Source organism: Dermacentor silvarum, chromosome 2, assembly GCF_013339745.2.
Source record: "Dermacentor silvarum isolate Dsil-2018 chromosome 2, BIME_Dsil_1.4, whole genome shotgun sequence".
Lineage (NCBI taxonomy): Eukaryota > Metazoa > Arthropoda > Arachnida > Ixodida > Ixodidae > Dermacentor > Dermacentor silvarum.
In genome coordinates, this window is record NC_051155.1 from 3,201,899 (window position 1) to 3,220,770 (window position 18,872).

Consider the following 18,872-nt stretch of genomic DNA (forward strand, 5'->3'; position numbering starts at 1 on the left):
GAGAGATCTTTCATTAAGCAGGTTGGTCGCGGAACCGATGACAGCAAATGAGGCAACCGATGACACCCCAATGCGGAACTAAGTTGATCAGGCGCGAAGGCGCTCGCGTGGACATCGGCGTGCTTGGCAAAAGTCCGTCCCCTCATTCATTCAATGCCACCGACGGGTCGAGTAAGGCACGGCCGGCGCCAGAAGGTCCAAGGTGTTCATGAGAAAAATTAACTACGGCAACTTCGCGACACCACACCCCTACGGAGTACAACTAAGCTTGTGAGCGAGCTACCTTTACTTCTACATGGCTGATACCACTGGTACTCACGAAAAATAATTTTGAGGAATGCTGGTGGCCATATTTATTTTGACAGGGCCAACCCCCTATCAGCGAGGGGGTGATACAGAAATCTGAGGGGGGGGGGGGGGTCAGGACATCCGGACATCCCCCCTGGATCCGCGCCTGGTCCAGTCGTATGTAAAGTGTTTTTACCTGTCTCATGCAGGAAAAACGTGAGCCTGCTGTGAACAGCCTTAATCAGGAGCAGTCTGTTTACCAAGTTGCTCCACCAAGTGAAAATGTGAGTTTAAAGCTCTTCAGTTCGCACATTGCTGTAGTTCAGGTGCAGCAAAATTTTTTGGTTGCTTTTGTTGTGCTTTTTAGTACATCGCTGGTCAACAGAGCCATGGCATTGAAAAAACGTATCCTGAACCAATGGATCTGACAACTGGGCAACTGTGCCAGACTGACCCACTGGCCATACCTTCCGGAACTTTGCCGTCGCAGAGATGCCCGCTCATGCTTCATCACGCTGTAGGACAGGATACAAGATCTTGCTTCTTTGGGGGCTATGACACACTTTCCCTCACACCTGGGGCAATATCAGACTTATGTGGGGTTGATGAGAAAGTGTTTTCCCTCCTATTAAGCATGCTGCCTCAGGTGAGAGATAAAGCAAGTGATGTCGGTCTCCCAAACAAGCTTGTGATCTTACTTGTGTGAGACGTCGGTCGATGCGATGCCTTTATTTCCGAGCAGCCGCCCGAGTCAGAGACGAAGCACCGCACGAGACAAAAGATGATGATGAGTGGTATGTACAGATGATGACGACGATATGCACAAATAGCGCTCACATAAGATGATGAGTCGTCTGTACAGATGACGACGACGATATGCGCAAAATGCGCTCACACTTGTTAAAATAAAACATGGTATGCTGTTTAGTGCCATAGCCGTATTGTTCGCAATTCACGAAACAACTGCGTCAAGAATTTTCCTCAGTGTCTTTGGCACACGCCACAAGTGGATTTACAAGCCAAACTTGCGTGTCATTCGTGAAACAATGCCAGAGTGCTTCAAGCTTAATTACCCAGAATGCACTCTCATTGTGGATTGTACAGAGCAGCGAACAGAAACTCCATCTGAAGTGAGGCAACAGCATGCTTTGTACTCATTTTACAAGAATGGCTTTACACTCAAATTTTAGTAGCCATTGCTCCCTCTGGCCTCATTGTATACAAATTGCAGTCTTTCAGAGGACGCTGCTCTGATGCACACATAGTGCTAGAGTCTGAATTCCTAGATATCATTGAAGAGGGTGATGTGATCCTCGCAGACAAGGGCTTTTCAGGCATACAAGCAGGCGTGGCAGGGAAAAGTGCAGTGCTAATCATGCCACCTTTTTCAACAGGCAATCAGCCTTTTTCTAGAGAGCAACTTTAGCAAACACATGATATTGCTCAAGTACGAGTACATGTTGAGCGTATGATACAAAGAATAAAGACACATGGAATTTTGCAACATCGCATCCCAATTAGCTTGATCCCTGTCATGAGCAAAATATTTCACATGTGATGTGTGCTGGCAAATTTGCAGAGTCCCATCATACAACATAACGGAAAATGAAAAACTGCATCATAAATCAACATCTCGAAAAACCTTCACACCATTTATCATGCATTTGTGATGCAATTAGTTGCATATATCATCTAGCACTTCATCATCATTAGCCTATTTTTATGTCCACTGCCGAACGAAGGCCTCTACCTGTGATCTCCAATCTTGCGCTAGCTGATTCCAACTTGCACTTGCTAATTTCCTAACTTCACCTAGCACTTAGTGAGCCCATAAATGTGAGCGTTCGGAATAACTTGTAGCATTGCTTGATGTCTTTGTGTTGGCGTTTTGTTTGTTATGCCAATGACAAGCACATACAGGGTGCGCCCTTTGTGAAAGGCAATATGTGAGTGCACAACGTGAATGCTGCTGTAAACACACTTTCAAAACTAGTATTTATTATCAGCCATTAAAACGCAATATGAAAATATCAGTGAAAGCAGGGTGACTAGTCCTCATGTAAGAAGGTTTAGAAGGAGCTTATATTACACCACTACTCCTGAACATGTGCAATACAACCTCCCCTCCCTTCGAAATTGGCATCTTAGTTAACTAAAACACCTGTTCAGAAAACTTCCAGTAATGACGAGATAGTATACTGAACACATGCATTTTCCATAGAAGCTGCCTACTTTCGATGCAAACAAAAGAATGAAGAATGCTCAGTGCACACTCAATAGAAGAATCTCGCTACATAAAAGCATCAGCATTGAAACATCAAAAGGGCACTATGCTGTTTAGTGTGTCAGGAGCTTTATGTAATACTTGTGATAAAACCACTGAAGCCGTGGAATGCTCTTGGCAAGAAAGGCTTCATCCCTTTCAACTAAAATAATGAGGTCCTGCTTGCTGCTGAACACAAAAAAAGAAACACTCTGTGGTGTTCGTTACGTACATTGCCACTTGCACTTGACAGTAGTACGGGTGCTTGCGAGCTAGTCTAAGGCAGCTGTCCTCATACACAACATAGCTAATAAAGCTCTGGCACAGGCTGGGATCAATGATGAAATCGTCTTTCCTGGAGAAAGGGCACTTAATTTCTAGTAAAGTTATCCCCTTGCTCGTGTGGAACAGTCCATCTGGGCTTGCACAGAGCCAAGGCTGTCGTGGATGAACGAAGAGGCCAACCTGCACAGATAATTATTTGTCTAAATAAGCAAATAATTTCCTTTCGGGGATCTGCTCATCCATTTTTAAATAAATTCTGCACACAGCCACGGAGTGAGGCAGCAAAGAGAAAGTAAAATATTATTCTGGAGCACATTACCGTGAATAAAAAATTCCCAGTTACGATCCGCCTATTTGCATACAGTCCTGCTTTATTTAATATACTGTGGTAGCACGTTCGAGAAATTAAACGGCATATGCATCTAGCACAAATGAATGCAGCGCGAATTATTGAGATGCATGCCGTCAGTAGTTTTTCAGGGATTATTATTTTTAAAACCTAGCTCACATGACGCTGAAAATACTGCAAGTATGATGATTGCTGCACTAGTCTAAAACAATCTATAACAGAAAAAAAATGCAATAAGCTAGGCATTTCCTAAGTTTTTGTGTAATAAAAAATATAGATGTGTTACAAACAGCTAGCAGAGCATGTTCCTTTTACACTTCCTTAGAAAATGCCTTCACAGTGAATGCATCAACTGGAAATTTTTACTACCACTTTTCTAGACAGGCCAATTCTCATTTGCACTGAAAATATGCTTGTAATTTCAACAGACTACAGTAGACCAGAGATGTAAATATGATAGTGATACATTGGGATCAGAGATAGCAATTTCTTAACAGTTAGGATAAATATGTAATTAAGCTTCAATGTTCTTACAGCTGGTTAGTGAACCGTGCATAAGAAAATTTATTTCCTTTAACTGTGTCACTAAAAGAGAAAGACATCGCACACTAAAATACAAATATAAACTACAAAGTGTTACAAGCATTGCTAAGAATTATTCTATAAATGAAGTGAGACAGCATTTGAACGCATGGTTGCCAGGAGAGCACAAAGGAGGATCACCGCAAACACAATGTAACGAAAATTTGAGTCCCATTTTTGAATTAAAGAAACACATGAATTTACCTTGTATATGAAATGTCCGAAAATGTGAAAGTCTGGTTGATGAACTACTATTACAATGAAATAATTCTCTCGTGCGTATTCTGTGACAGCAACTGCCTGCACAATTTTCACATCTTTTCGCACAGCAACAACTTTTAGTGCTGATAACACACAAGAAAGGAGCCACAGAATTCTTATTACCTTGGCGATAAACTAGTTATAACCGAATACTATGCCAACTTATTGCAAGTAAATTTTAACATTACTGATTGCAATAACTGACCTGCGTCACTGTGGTGCCTGCTTTTCTTTCGAAGACCTGCCGAGCCACTGGTTCCAATGCAATACCTGAGAATTTTGAAAACGAAGAGGCTAGCAAAACTGTGCTTACAAAAATGCACATCTCTAGCCCTCACATGTACGAGGATTACTGCAGTGCCAACACCGTCTGACTGTCTCCGAACAATACGTCACTGCTCTGCAAATATTCACAAATATTAGTGTTGCCAAAATAAGTGTTGAGTAAACAAAAACATAATGGTGTGTACTACCATATGCATGAAAGTCAAGGTTCTTTGAAAACATGCTGATTGTGAAGTCATTGCTGTAACAAAAATTGTGCAACTCTGGACTAACAGGTGTGCCAGGCTTATCACAATATGTTTGGCAACTGAGAGTGCAGTACGAAACATGGTTTCTACAGAATAGTTCCTGAGCTCATTGCTTGCACATAGCACAAATGGTTTCCAGCAGAACGTACTGACATGGACAGAAAGATACGACGACAACGCTGCTAGACGACACACGCTGCTAGTCCAGCGTGTGTCGTCGTCCCTTTCTGTCTGTGTCAGTAAATTCTGTTGAAAATCATTTGTGCTATGGTTGCTCCAACTGTGATTTGCATCTGAGGGAAGCAGAAGCCACCAGCAATGACTGCATATCTCTTGCATGAGGGTGTGCCTCATCTGAAAATTTAAGTCAGTGCCCAGAAATTAAGAATGTGCTACTTTGAGCTCTGGTTGATTCAATGCACCCTGGCGGAATACCAGATGCCCATTTGTGTTAGCACAAATGCCAAAGTAACCGCGCACATGAAGCACTTTAGATGTTTGAACATGTGATAGTATGTGATGCAGCCATGCATTTACAAGTAAGACGGCTTTACTCTGTTGACTGGCTTTACATCATGTTACATAGATTACTGACACTGGCTTACTGTGATGTGGTGCCACACGGCATTTATGCACTAGTTTCTGACCCAAATTAAAACCCAAATCGTAAACGCAGGGGTCCGCAACAAGTGTGACAATTTTACGAAGACGTCTGAAGAAAAGGCAGCCGTGAAGGAGGGTTTCCTTCGGCACGGCGCTATTCCCGGCGTGATCAGATGCACGGACGGTAGCCTCATTGCCATTATCACACCAAAGGGTGAGCGCAATACTGCGTTCATGTCTCGGAAGGGCGACTACGCCGAAAACTGCATGTTCGTAAGTATGCGTCATGTTCTCTAGTGCTGCTCATTCTTTTGACGGTTGTGTTGCACTTGTCAACGCCGACTTTATCCGTTCACATTTTCCGCAGATCTGCGACGCAGACATGAGCATCCTGAGCGTGTATCCCATGCGACCGGGGTCGGATCACGACTCATTCGTCTGGCGGACGACATGGCTGCGCCGGCGGTTCCCGGCGGGGCGCATCGCGAATCCCGGTGTATGCCTCATCAGTAAGACAGAGCATTTTTTGTCGCAATCACGCTTCATTAGTGAATAGAACGCCATGTGCACCCCAACACAGACTTATAACTAAATAACATACACACAAGTAAGTGCCTGCCTAAGTAGAAAAAATCAAACCAATCAGTGCTAGTACTGACAATTTTAAAAGTGCTTAAGCTACAAGCATGTTACTAAGTACCTGCCAGGAGCAGAAGCAACACGTATTAGTGCTACTACTGTATCATTGGTAATACCAAATAGTTTCAGTTTCAGGGGGGCAGGGGGGCAAGTAGTACACTTGTAATTTGTTTAACAGTTTGTGTCGGGGTGGACATGCCCAACTCTTGCTCTTACTTGCGACTCATGACAGTGCGAGGTCTGCAACGTCTGAACCCTACCTTTGTTGAATGATGCTGTAACTTTCCTCAGTTGTCAACTTGCCTCTCGTCAGAGCAGTACTAAGTGCACCGTTTCCATTTTCATGCAGGTAATAGCTGCTACCTCTTGGATCCGTGGCTCCTGACCCTGGTTCCCGGCCATCCTCCTATGCAAACAGCCGAGGGGAAGTACAACACAGCACATGCCACCTTGCGTTCCGTAGTGGAGAGGCGTATTGGGCTCTTGATGAGCCGTTTCCGCTGTCTGCAGCGGTACCTGCACCCTCCTCTACGAGCCAGAACGTGCGGCCAACATTGTCGCCGCATGTGCTGTGTTGCACACACAACCTTCGGCTGTCTGAGGGTGACAAAGACGACGATGATGAAAGTGATGACGACAGCAGCACCAGCAGTAGTAGCGAGCTCGATAACAATGGCGACCCCATACCACACGGTCTGCCCCGAAACAGGGGGTCTCAATTGAATTATCTGAGAGGGCGGCTGTCCGAGACAATGTAATCAGCATATGCATTACTTGAGGAGTGTGTGGTTGCATTTGCGACTTCAACAGCATTGCGAGCATTGCTAGGTGCATACACGCTGTTGTTGTGTCAGCCAGATGTGGTGGTCTAACAGATACAAAATTATTGCATTGTGCATTCTGTAAAATTGCTGACAAAACGTTTTCCATACTCAGCTGTAGTTGATGTCTACATAATGTAAAGCATTCACGATTTGTAGAGAAATGTAGAAGTTGTATAGTTGAGGGTTATGTAGACCTTACATTTATAATAAGTAAAACAGACTATATAGTGGTAGCATATAAGATTGAAAGCAAACTAAAATTAAGTGGCTTTTAAAAGTGTGCATGACATGATTTCCTTGCTGCTGCTGTCGTCATGTAGATGCCCTGTGTGCCATAGATGTAGCGTGCAGTTTTGTTTTGTAGCCTTTTTCCTTACTGGTATCCCTGACAGTTCTCCGCTCCCCTTATGCAATGAAGGACATTAGCGTTCGTCTCCTCGCTTTCTACTCGGGCAGTGAAGCTCACAAAAGCCAAAATGCACAGTGCACATCACACCTTCCGCTCCATCGAACGTGCTGTTACGCGCACACCTTCTAGGTCCTGCACCTTTTTCTCTCGCAACAACCCCAAAATTTCCTCCTAGTGACGAAAATGCTGTCAACTGGTCATCCAACATGTCAAGTTGTGTGGCTCCCGTGAAGTGTGCACACACATGAGCAGTTGGTAGATTTCAGCAAAGTGCCCTCATTTGTAAATAGTAGAGTCAATAACTGAAATGTTACACAGTAATGTTCTTACAGTGCAAGCTAGCACTGCAGATATAGCAGTGACATCTAAATAAAAACATTAAACTAAACTGCAGCTTTCTTTATTCTTCAACCTACAGGCCTTTTTTAAAGTAAAACGTGTTTATGCACACATCACATGCAATAGCAATTACATTAAATAACCGTGAAAATCATCAGGCGGCAGTAGTAGAGACATGCAGCATATATCACATCACCTTGTATAAATATCACATCCCCTTGCACTTGCATTTAAAGTATCACAAGCAACGGCATGCATTGTTTCAGAAAACTATTGTGCAATCCATAGTTACACAGAAATAGCACCCAGTTTAAACTGTGCCAGAAAAGAATGTACAGGTGCATAAATTTTCACGCACCAACAGAACTATATTTATCACAGCCAGATGTGTAAGCACATCACCACATGTGAAAGGAACATGCTGTCGTGGAGTTACTTACAGAAAAAAAAAATGTCGTACTTTGATATTCCCAATTATACAAATGAAATGAAGGAGCATAGGCAAGGAATTTTCATCGCATTTTTGTGTGTGTTCATAGGTTGCTTTCAATGTTACAGTAAGGTCCGAATTCCCCCGCCTCTCAAGAAGTGATCGCCACTATTTGATGAGACAGGATGAAATCGTCGAACAATTGTGGTGTAGCCTTGTGCGCACATTGACATGACAGCAATCAGGCGCCTGGGAATTTCAATGCCACAGTTAGAATGCTCGCACCACCAGGCTTACTGGCACTTGTGCAGGTGAGTCTGATAGTGTGGACACGCCTACTGCTGCAGTATCAATTCAAGCACGAAATCATGCTGCATCTGCTGTGCTATTTGTGGTTGCATTAAAGGGTAACATTAGCAATTATTTGTTGCACACCAACAATAGTGTGACATTACTACATCAGCAAATTTTTTAATGTGATTAAAAAATGCGATGAAAAATTCCTTGCCTATGCTTCTTTACAATTAATGAGGGGCCTGAAAGGGGCTTGGCTTGCACCATGAGTAAGTGCAGCCAGCAACAGCTGTAGGAGGCGAGGCTTTGATTCGTCCCCTGAGACCGGCGCTCCTGCTCGAGGCACTGCTGCTGTATGTCCCACAGGCTGCGCACTTCCTCTGTCAGCAGGCCAGCCATCTGTGCCTTATGGTGCTGTTTGCAAGAAAATAAATTAAAATTTACTTACAGAAGCTCAGTAACAAGTCCTTGGTATATTATATTGGTTCGCAGGCTTTGGCGTTACTGCAATAATGCTATTGTCACTCTATATTGAGACACCAAAAATACACTTCTGGCCCATCAAAATTCTGCCGTCCCATTTCATTAAGATTTCATGGCTCCTTGAACTTGACTTTTTTCTTGCCTAGATATTGCCAGTTAAATCATGCAAATGTATACAAGAAGTGATCATCACAGTACTACATGTAAATTTTATGCTTGTTTACTTATCGATACAATTAATCCAAACGTCAGCACATGCTGACCCAGTGATTGCGGCTTATCTTTATCGCTTTTCATTTAGAAGGGCCACTATCTCTTCCCACAACTCGTTTTTTTGAGCACCACTCATACGTGGCGAGAATTCAGTAGAAGCTATCGCCAGGTATGGATGCTGCTCGACAAACTGCAACAGAATAGTGGCCTGTTCCCCTGGCACGCGTGGGCCTTTCGCTGAGATTTTGAAGCCCTTCCTAAAAACTAGAAAATTTCAGCCCGACCTCAACACAGTAAGGAAATTATTTTGTCTAAGCTTTTATCGCCCACATAAAATGCTGACTTCGATTTCATTACATTGGTTTACCTTTTTATACCGTTAATGTAAAAAAAGTTAGTCGCTACTCACATTTACCGTTGTAGCAGCTTCTTTCTCGGAGCGGAACCGTCGGTGCAGGGGCGCCTGATCTAGGAAGGGTTACCGTCGCTGTGATCACTTTGATGAAGCTATTGTTCTGTCGTGGCGCTGCCCCACTGAAAGGTGCTCGGTGCCTTGACAGTTCTCGATCCACTATAATCCAAATTTTTTCCTCCGGTGTTATGAATAATTCTTGTTGGCTCTTCCTAAAAAAAGAACGGATCACACGTCATTCACTACATGCAGCGATACCACACAACAATGCAAGCACCACACGAGAATATTTACTCACCTCTTTCTTCTATCTCACGTTTCCCAGAAGCCACGTCTGAATTTCTTCTCAGACGAAAGTACACAGTCGTGGGCCGAAATCACTTGTGGAACATTACGGACTAGTGTAAACGCTCGGTGATGCGACAGTCAGCTACCTGGCTCCAACAGAGGCCGCTGATTTGCGTGCGCTCAACGGCATGGATTGGATGTACATTCAACAAATATGTGGCTACGGCTTCAAAAATAGGAGCACTTGCGTTTGATTTTCTTTGTGCAACGGCGGCTTTCGCGTTGTAAGGTTATAAAACAAGTTTGCTTTACGAAGAATGGATGTGCACTTTTATTAAATGTAGTGGAACCTCGATGATACGATCACGGCTAATACAAATTTCCGGATGATACGAATTTTTCTGCGGTCCCGGCCGAGCCCCATTACTTTGCAACGTGCTAGAAAACGGTTGTTACGAATCGATTTTCGACCCACGTCGGTTGATACGAATAAATGCTGCCCCACCGACGGTCGCGAAAGAGAACAGCGCGCAGTCACGCGCTTTCTCCCTTTCTCTTTTGGTGCGGAGGCGCGGACGCGACGCCGGACAGCGCGGAGGCATCGATGGGCGCGAAGAGTTCGAAGCAGTGGTGCTTTTGTTGCTTTTGGGCTTGTCCTCCTTTTCCGCGTGCCATCGGGCGGAGTGGCTGCCGTGCTTCGGGCCGCGTTCTTTTTTGCGCCATTTTGCCTAGTCGCAGCGAGCTACGTCTACCGAGATAGGATCTCAGCTGATTCGCGTGGCCGTACGCCGAGGCGCGGGAGCCTCCGTTGGTGCGTCTTCCTTCGGCTGCGTTATCGGTGCCGATGGCACAGGGCGATTGTGGGTTTCGCTGCTGGAGTCACACTTTGCAAGATAGCGCGGCACGTAATCCACGGTGCAAGGTTGCGCTCGTTCAGTCGGGTGCTCCTCCGCTTCTCCCGCTAATCACTGTATTTTTCTTGCCCTAGGAACGCTTCCGTATTCCGAATGCGTGCTTCGTCCAAAGTTTATTCGCCAACGAGCGACGATCCATCACTAACCTGGGACTTCTCAGTAATCCGAATTCTGTGTTCAAGTGAAGACGCCGGCATGGTTTACGAAGCAGACAACTGCGGTTGCCATCTTGCCCCTGTCACAGCAGCAACCAATGGAGAGACGCCTTTCAGCACGGCAGCCAAGCGGAGGCCCGCTTTTATCAGAGGGCCCGTGTCACTACCTATCGCAGACCCGTGCTTCTTTGGTGTTTGCGCGTTTGTTACAAGTTGGCGACGACAGACGAATTGAAAAGCGGAACAGCGAAACTTTGAGCTTTCGAACGATACCAAGATAGCGGCGCTCGGTGGCGGGAAATACGAGATATGGCTCCGTGAACGGCGGTGATTTTGCGCGATTTAAAGCTGTTTTCTCGCCCTGCGCACTGACGAATTAATCTTTTTCGGGCACTTTTACTGCGTTTTCAGCCAAACCATTTTGATACAGCGTAGATTAGGTGTTGCAGATACCGAAATGCGTGGTTTTCAAAAATCGATTTTTCTTGCGATTTTCGCGATCTGATCCCACGTCCTCCCTTAATTTGGCTAGTTTTAATTGCGTTTCGATGATACTGAATTTCGGCTAATACGAATACTTTTCGTGACCCCGTGAGATTCGTATCATCGAGACTCCACTGTATTTTCACAAAACAACTTTGCTATACAGCCCCGGAAAAAGAGAAGAGACCACGAAAAAACATTCGCCCAACGGAGGGAGCTGTTGATTGCACTATTCAAAAAATGCCGTGCACACGTATACACCATTTGCAAAAGCGGTGACGTCGCGCGATAAGCCATTGTGACCTTGAAAGTCATTTGTACATAATCGCACCCCTGCTACGCTACTTTCATGACTCGTGCATCGCTGGGCACGCGAGCAGCCCCATGACATATGCTAAGTTGTGTCGCTTCGCTACCTGGCCAGGCATGAAACGGGACGTGATTCACTACGTCCGCTGTGCCAAAGCGTGAAGCCCCGAGGCGGACGACCGCCCGGCTTCATGCAGCCTATCGACAGCCAGACTCCCTGGCAAATCATGGCGTGTGACATCGTGGGACCGTATCCGACAACACCGAGCAGGAACAAATTCTTGCTGGATGTCACGGATCACTTCAGTAAATGGGTAGAACTTTTCCCCCTACGAAAACTGACGGCACGAGGGATCATGGATAAGTTGATGGAGGTTTTCACCAGGTTTGGTTTTCCGGAGCAGTTGATAACGGACAATGCGTCCTACTTCACTGCAAAGGTGTTCGTTGACTCGTGCGCCGCACTTGTCATTAAGCACAAGAAAACGACAACCTACCATGCTCAGTCGAACCCCACTGAACGAGTCAATCGCAACATCAAGCACATGCTTGTCACGTTCTCTGAAAGGCATAAGGACTGGGATACCTACCTTCCAGAGATCGGGTTTGCATCGCGATCGACAGTGAACCGCTCGACTGGGTATGCGCCTTCTTCTCTCAACCTGGGAAAAGAGCTGCCGAATACGATGAATAGGGTTCTCGCGGAACACACCGGAATGCCAGTCGCGCGGTCAGCATGAGCTGAATACGCAATGCATCTACGTGCCAAGATGACGGAAGCTTTACATAAAGCACGCTGTAATCTTCGCACTGTTAGGGCACAACAGAAGGCGCAGTACGACTGCTCGCATCGGAACGTCCACTACGAAGTGGACAATCTGGTGCTTCAACGCCAGCACATTCTTAGCGATGCTAGCAAACAGTTCGCTGCCTCGCTGGCGCCGAAGTGGACCGGGCTGTATCAAGTGCAAGAGAAGGTTTCCTCGCTTGTTGTGATGTGTGGTGCGCGACGGTGATATTTGTGGTGTGCGACAAGGTGCGTTGCATTTCAAACAAGAAGCAGACGACAAGGAGAGCGCGCGGCGCTCTATCGCGCCGCGCCGAAAACGACGACGCCGAAGACCGTCCGGCACGTGAACACGCGGCACAAGAAAAGAAATCAAAAGAAAAAAGCCAATCCAATCACAAAAGAACACGGAGCCTCGAGCAGCCAATCAGAAATCGACGAATCGACCAGAGCAGCAGAAAAAGGAGCCCCGCTGGCAGTAGGGAGAGGAGTTCCAGAAGCGACACCAGGACAAGGTCGGCCACCGGATCGGGAGTTGAAGACGGCCGTCGGGTTCCGGACCCGAGCCACCAGGACTTCACCCGGCCGGGGCCTCCTGCCAACCCGTTCCTGGGAGTCGCCACTCCTCCTGATCGTCAACCGCTGACCGAGGCCGGCAAGCGTCTGCGCCCGTGGGCAGAACGAGAGCTGTCGGGCTACTGGCCCGAGCTCCACGACCAGCTGCCCGGCCAGAACGCTGCCGCCGTCAACCCCTGCTGCCAAGCCGCCTGCCTTCCCGGGCATCGCCACCCTGCCCAATAGTCAACTGCTCCTGCCCGAGGCCGGTGAGCGTCTGCGTCCGTGGGCAGAACGTGAGGTGACGGGCTACGAGCCCGAGTGCCACGATCAGCTGCCTGACCAGAATGCCACCACCGTCGGTCCGTGCTGCCGAGCTGCCTGTCTTCTCCCTCCGAGCCAGAGTTGCCACGCTCTGGCAGCCTGTACGACGTTCCGACACAACGTCTTTTGGTGAGATCAACAACGCTTCTCTCGTCGTCTCGTCTCCACTTCGCCGCGTTGAGACTGTAGTGCATACGCACACCCGCAGCCTGCCCGAACTTGCCTCATATCATTAGCGTTCTAGCTACATGTTTTCATGTTATCTTTGTGTGTTTGTTTTTATGGGTTAATTTTCGTTTCTAGTTTCATTAAAAGTTTGTGTGTGTGTTTCCCGACAAACGGCTTTGTCCTCGATTGGGTTCTGGGAGGCTTCGCCTCAGAGAACCGCCAGAAAACATTAACACAAAAGAACCTGCTCATCACACTTGTTTACCGGCTCGAGAACAAGAAAGGAAAGCCGATCGGCAGACCGGTACACGTATGCGACCTGAAACGCTACGTGCCGCGTGCTGAGCAGTGGGATGATGATCTGGCCCTCCCTCAACCACGATCGGTGAGAGAGAGCAGTCAGAACTGAACGGCGAGCCCGCAGCGGTGCTACAATTTGTGTAGCAGGCGAAAGTAATCTGACTGCTCGTTGCATAACCCAACAACTGCGAGGAACATCCGTAAGTCCGGGTGGCATTGCATACAGCCGCACCGGGCTGGCACTTTGGTAGTTCCTGATGGGGAAGCGAACGTCTAGTGACCACGGAGCGCCAAGTATGGATGACGAGTCGTCGCTCCAGCAAGTACCCTCACAGGCCACGACAGGAATGTGGCGTGAACGTTCGACGCGTGGGCACCGCGTGGGTACCGCGACAGAGGGCACCCCTGCCCTCTGTCACCTCTGTTGTTCATGCTGTATTTACAAGGACTAGAGAAAAAATGAGAGAGGAGCGGGCTTGGCTTCAGCCTTTCCTATTTCAAGCAAGGAGAATGAATTAAACAGTCATTACCAGGACTGATGTACGCGGATGACATTGTACTTATGGCTGACAGCAAGGAAGACTTGCAGGGATTAATGGACATCTGTGGTAACAGGGAGATAGCTTAGGTTTCAAGTTTAGTAAATAAAAATTGGCAGTCATGATTTTTAGTGATAATCAGGTCAGTGAGCATAGGGTACAGGAGATAACACTGGAGGTAGTGATAAGTACAAATATCTTGGAGTGCAGATAAACTATGGGGCTGAGTACCCAACGGAACTGTGAAAAATATGTAACGACTAAAGGTAGCAGGAATGCAGCTGTGATGAAAAATAGGGCACTGTGGAATTACAGTAGGTACGAAGTGGTGAGAGGGATTGGGAAAGGCATGATGGTCCCTAGTTTGACTTTGGTAATGCAGTCCTGTGCTTGAGATCAGAGGTTCGAGCAAGGTTGGAAGTTAAGCAGCGAGGGGTAGGTAGGCTTGCTTTGGGAGCACACGGAAATACACCAAATCAGGGGGTACAGGGTGGCATGGGATGGACGCCTTTTGAGGGCAGGGAAGCTAGCAGCAAGATAGAATTTGAGGAGCAATTGAGAGAAATGGCAGAAAAGCGGTGGGCAAGGAGAGTTTTCAGTTATTTGTACATGAGGAATGTTGACACAAAATGGAGGAGGCGGATCAGAAAATTGTCAATTAAATATTTGGACTGCAGGAGGGGTGCAAACCAGGAAACAGCGGTTAAGAAAAAGGTTAAAGAAACAGAGAGGGGTCTATGGAAAACAGGGATGCAGATGAAATCAGCACTGGGAACATACAGAGCTTTCAAGCACGAAATTGCCAAAGAAATATCTATGATAATTCTAGGGGAAGCTCTTTGTCGTTTGAAGCCAGGACGGGAGTATTGCGGACTAAGATGTACCGAGTCAAGTACCAAGGTATAGACACGTTGTGTGGTGCACGTGGAGAGGAAGAGGAAACGGCTGAACACCTCATACTTTTCTGTAAAGGGCTTAACCCTACAGTGCAAACAAAACAACGGGGCTGATTTTTTCAAAGCATTCGGGTTTAGGGACAGTGGAGGAAAAATAGACTTTAAGCGGGTAGAAATAACCAAACGGAGGTTATCTGATTGGTGGCTAAAATCAAGGCAGGGGTGAAATTTCACCCACCACAAAGTACAAAATATGTTTATAGTCACGGCTAGGTGGCGTATGCCACCGCCCGATTTAAAGGGTTCAGCCTCATCCATCCATCCATCCATCCATGGGTATGCGGGGTGCGGTTTGACCAAAGACTGCTGTGAGGGCCAGTGTGGTGATTATCTTGTGCTGCAACTCGAATTGGTGATGATGCTTGCGAACATTCCCTTCGTAACAGACGTCGACGGTGTTCCCGGATATGGCCAACTATGCTGCTGATCACAGCTATGCAGCTGAGCGCTACATACCACCAGCCCGACGCTTCCTCGGTCGCCAACCTCGGCGGGTACTCGGGCAAACAGACGTCCCTAGGTGCCAGCCTCAATGTACGGGGGCCTTCTTAAGGGGGGGAGGATGTGGGGAGCACACGCCGCCACCTTCTCCCTCGGGCGCTCACCGTCACTTGCGCACGTAGCGCACGCGGCGGGAGCCGGGTGGACACGGGAGAGAGGCACTTTGCCCTCTCCCGGTTTTCGCTCGCCTCTCACGACGCGCGTACCCGCGTGGGAAGAGGGAAAGTATCTGACAGGTGAGGAGGACATTCCCCTTGCGAAAAGGTAAAAAGATATAAAAGAGCACGACCGAGAGACCCCCGGGCCTCTCTGACCTTGCTACACCTGACCTGCCCCTACGGATATACCCGCTGCCACCCGTGAGTGACCTCGCTTGCGTGACTTCTACACGCAACGGGGCAAGCCTATTTATTACTTATTATACAGAGTGGACTTCCCTCTGGAAGTGTGTTTTATTGCCCACAGCGATAAACATTGTTGAGTTGACTCGCTTGTTGCCTTATTCGCCCGAACCCTACGTAGCTGCGATTGGTTGGGGAAGACCTGCACAACTTTTACTTGGTACAAGGGCACATCATTCAATTGTTTCATAGCGTAGCAAGGATGGCAAGGATAGCAAGGAAGGAAAGCGAGGATGTGCGAAGCAGGGGTGGTTGAGAATAAGGTCAGTGACCATCAACGAACAGTGAGCAACAACTGGGCAGAGGGTGCAGCGCTCAAGCTCAAATGGGTGACTTTTTCGAATAATTTGTAACATTAAGGCATATAATGCACTGCACTTGTAGGTGGAATAAAATTGCAGATGGTGCAGCCTGTTTAATAATTCCATCAGGTCTTATGTTCTTGAGGTTCCATTGCTAGCAAGGTAAACTAAAGTAAACAATACTAAGGTGAAACCAATTTACTGGTTTGCAATAGGGAAGTTTACCAGCGTAATGTTACAAACTTAGCGGAAAAACATCTTTTTGTTCTGTGTATTTTTTTCTTGGTCGAATACTTTGCTTGAAATGCACTGTACCCAGCAGCAGACTGAGCAGCAAGCAGTGAAAGCAGAAGCAAGCGCTCAAAAGCATTGGTGCCTGAAACACGTGGTCAACTTTTTCTGTCAAATGAACTTTCTTTTGGAATATTGGTATTATTGGAAAATGGATGCAGACGTTAAGTATAGTGGCCTGCATTGCATGGTGTAAGCTGCCTATCCATCTTTTGGAAATATGCTTGACCTGTGTGTACTCTTGCTGGACTAGTTTAAAAAGTCCATCTTTAAGCTGTATCAAAAGCAGTTTCAAAAATGCCGATCTGAATAAATTTTTATTTCGGGGGGGGGGGGGGGGAGTTTAAAATTTTTTTTCTGGACAGGGTAATTCTATCATTTTAAAGACATATTTTGTATTTTCTTGTTTAGGTGTAGTCTGGCGTACATTGTAGAAGATATAGAGCTTCTTTTTGAAGGTTGGTGGTCTTGTTGGATATTTCACAGCTTCTATAAAACCTTCCCCTTATTTTGAGAAATTAGGGTGCTAAAATTTATCTCTTTTGTACTACCTGGGTATCGTCATGTGTACAGACCTATGCAATGTCTGCGTGTCTCCCCACACAAGATGCACATGACAGACATGTACCGATTATGGGAGAGGAAAGAAACACGTTATGGAATGAAGTGGTTCAGTTTTTGAAGGCTCTCAGCCCGACAAGTATTGAGGCGCTCTCTGTGTTGACAGGCAAGGAACGCTGGAGACACTAAAAGAAAATTGCAGTGTATATGATGTACACAATCCAGGACAGTCATCCATTCTTTTCTAGACCGGACCGACCCAAGTGGCCACCCCTCTCGGACGCCAGGCTATTGAACATTACCTTTTTCTTCTGCGTATTAATCTTCAACCATACACTTACGCTTTCTCATCATAAGCGTATCTAAAGGGGGGGGGGGACGACACTTGCCTCCCACCGTCAGAAGCTTTTTTATTTATTTTTATTTACCGAATACTGAAGGCCAACATGTGGCCCAGGCAGGAGGGAAGTCGTTAATACAGTAATGAAATTAAATACGTTCATGGAAAAGAAATACATATGAAATATGAAATACATTGAAGCATATGAGATATACATTGAAGGATGATATTAAATACATTAAAAAAACACATTCTACAAGCATACAAAGCAAGGGATTGAACTGAAAGCTGAGAAATATTTTTGCAGTACCAGTTTATACAGTTTCTTTTTTTCAGGCCTAACGCAGCGAAGATAGAAGTGATCTCTCTCATGCGCCGGCTAACACGCATGAAAGTACTCACGCGCTCAAACGTTTATTTGAAATGCAGTTTTTCAATGGCATGTGGTATTGGACAGGAATACATCGGCTGGCAGAGAGTTCCAATCATTTATTGTTCTAGGAAAAAAAGGAATACTTAAAGCAATTTGTGCGTGCGAAAATAGGGGTTATCTTGTCAGGGTGATGATTTCTGGTAGGTCTAGCTGGTAGCGGCTAGAGACAGGGTAAATGATCAAGTTGTAGTTCTCGTTTCCAAAGGCAGAAAAGCAATGTTAGGCGTGCTGCCTTTCTTCGGGATTCTAGGGTGGCAATATTATTTTCATTAATCAATTGAGATGGGGAGTCATAACGTCCATAACAATTATATATGTAGCGGACGGCAAGCCTGTTTATGTTTTCCAGTTAATATTTCTTTAGTGAATGGGTCCCAAACGACGCAAGCATATTCTTCTAATCGCGACCTTACCAGTGTGTTGAATGCTAATTGTTTCACAGATGGAAGAGAATGTTTCAGCTTGTCTCAGTAGGCCGAGTTTGCGTCGAGCAGATGCACAAACATTATCAATATGTTGCGACCAGGTGATTATTGATGGTTACACCTAAATATTTAAAGGAGTCTGTTTCAGTGACCGTAGATTGATTAATAGTATACTGATGTGCTAGAGGGTGTTTATTGTTGGTGATGCGCATAAAAACGTTTTTTTCTTCATTAAGTTTCATTTCCCCCGTGTCGCACCAGTCAGAAATCGCATTAAGACTTTTACTCAGGATCACTTGGTCATTGGCATTTTTGATCTCTTTGTGAAGTAAGCAGTCATCCGCGAACAATTTAATACTCACACTATCCTCTATGCATGCTGTTATGTCATTAATGTATACTAGGAAAAGTAGCGGTCCGAGCACACTTCCCTGCAGAACTCCGGAGTTTACAAGAGACATCCAGAGTAATGGCCCTCAACATCAACGAATTGTCTCTGCATGCTCAAATATGCACAGATCCAGTTTACAATGTTAGGCGGAAACCCATAGTTGCTTAGTTTTGTTATCAAACCAAAATGAGAGACCCTATCAAAGGCTTTGCTGAAATCGAGGAATATAACATCAACCTGGC

General features: G+C 46.1%; 1 protein-coding gene and 1 long non-coding RNA gene across 2 annotated transcripts; one reads left to right on the forward strand and one right to left on the reverse strand.

Moving 5' to 3' along the window:
* The first annotated feature begins 465 nt into the window (after positions 1-465).
* Positions 466-7,155, forward strand: LOC119441287 (putative nuclease HARBI1). The gene is made up of 4 exons (XM_037705912.2): positions 466-572; positions 5,238-5,437; positions 5,532-5,673; positions 6,153-7,155. The coding sequence occupies exons 2-4, from the start codon at positions 5,399-5,401 to the stop codon at positions 6,524-6,526; spliced, it is 555 nt and encodes a 184-aa protein (XP_037561840.1). The 5' UTR covers positions 466-572; positions 5,238-5,398; the 3' UTR covers positions 6,527-7,155.
* A 1,250-nt stretch (positions 7,156-8,405) lies between these two features.
* Positions 8,406-9,646, reverse strand: LOC125942878 (uncharacterized). Its single transcript, XR_007465394.1, has 3 exons — positions 9,506-9,646; positions 9,205-9,419; positions 8,406-8,513 (listed from the first exon to the last, which is right to left on the reverse strand). It is a non-coding gene; the product is annotated as an uncharacterized LOC125942878 (long non-coding RNA).
* Between the last annotated feature and the right edge of the window lie 9,226 nt (positions 9,647-18,872).

Bases quoted from the DNA above. Each gene is read 5' to 3' on its own strand.
- LOC119441287 (XM_037705912.2), top strand. From the start codon at position 5,399: ATGTCTCGGAAGGGCGACTACGCCGAAAACTGCATGTTC. The intron at 5,438-5,531 runs GTAAGTATGCGT...CATTTTCCGCAG, and splicing joins ACGCCGAAAACTGCATGTTC to ATCTGCGACGCAGACATGAG. The intron at 5,674-6,152 runs GTAAGACAGAGC...ATTTTCATGCAG, and splicing joins TCCCGGTGTATGCCTCATCA to GTAATAGCTGCTACCTCTTG.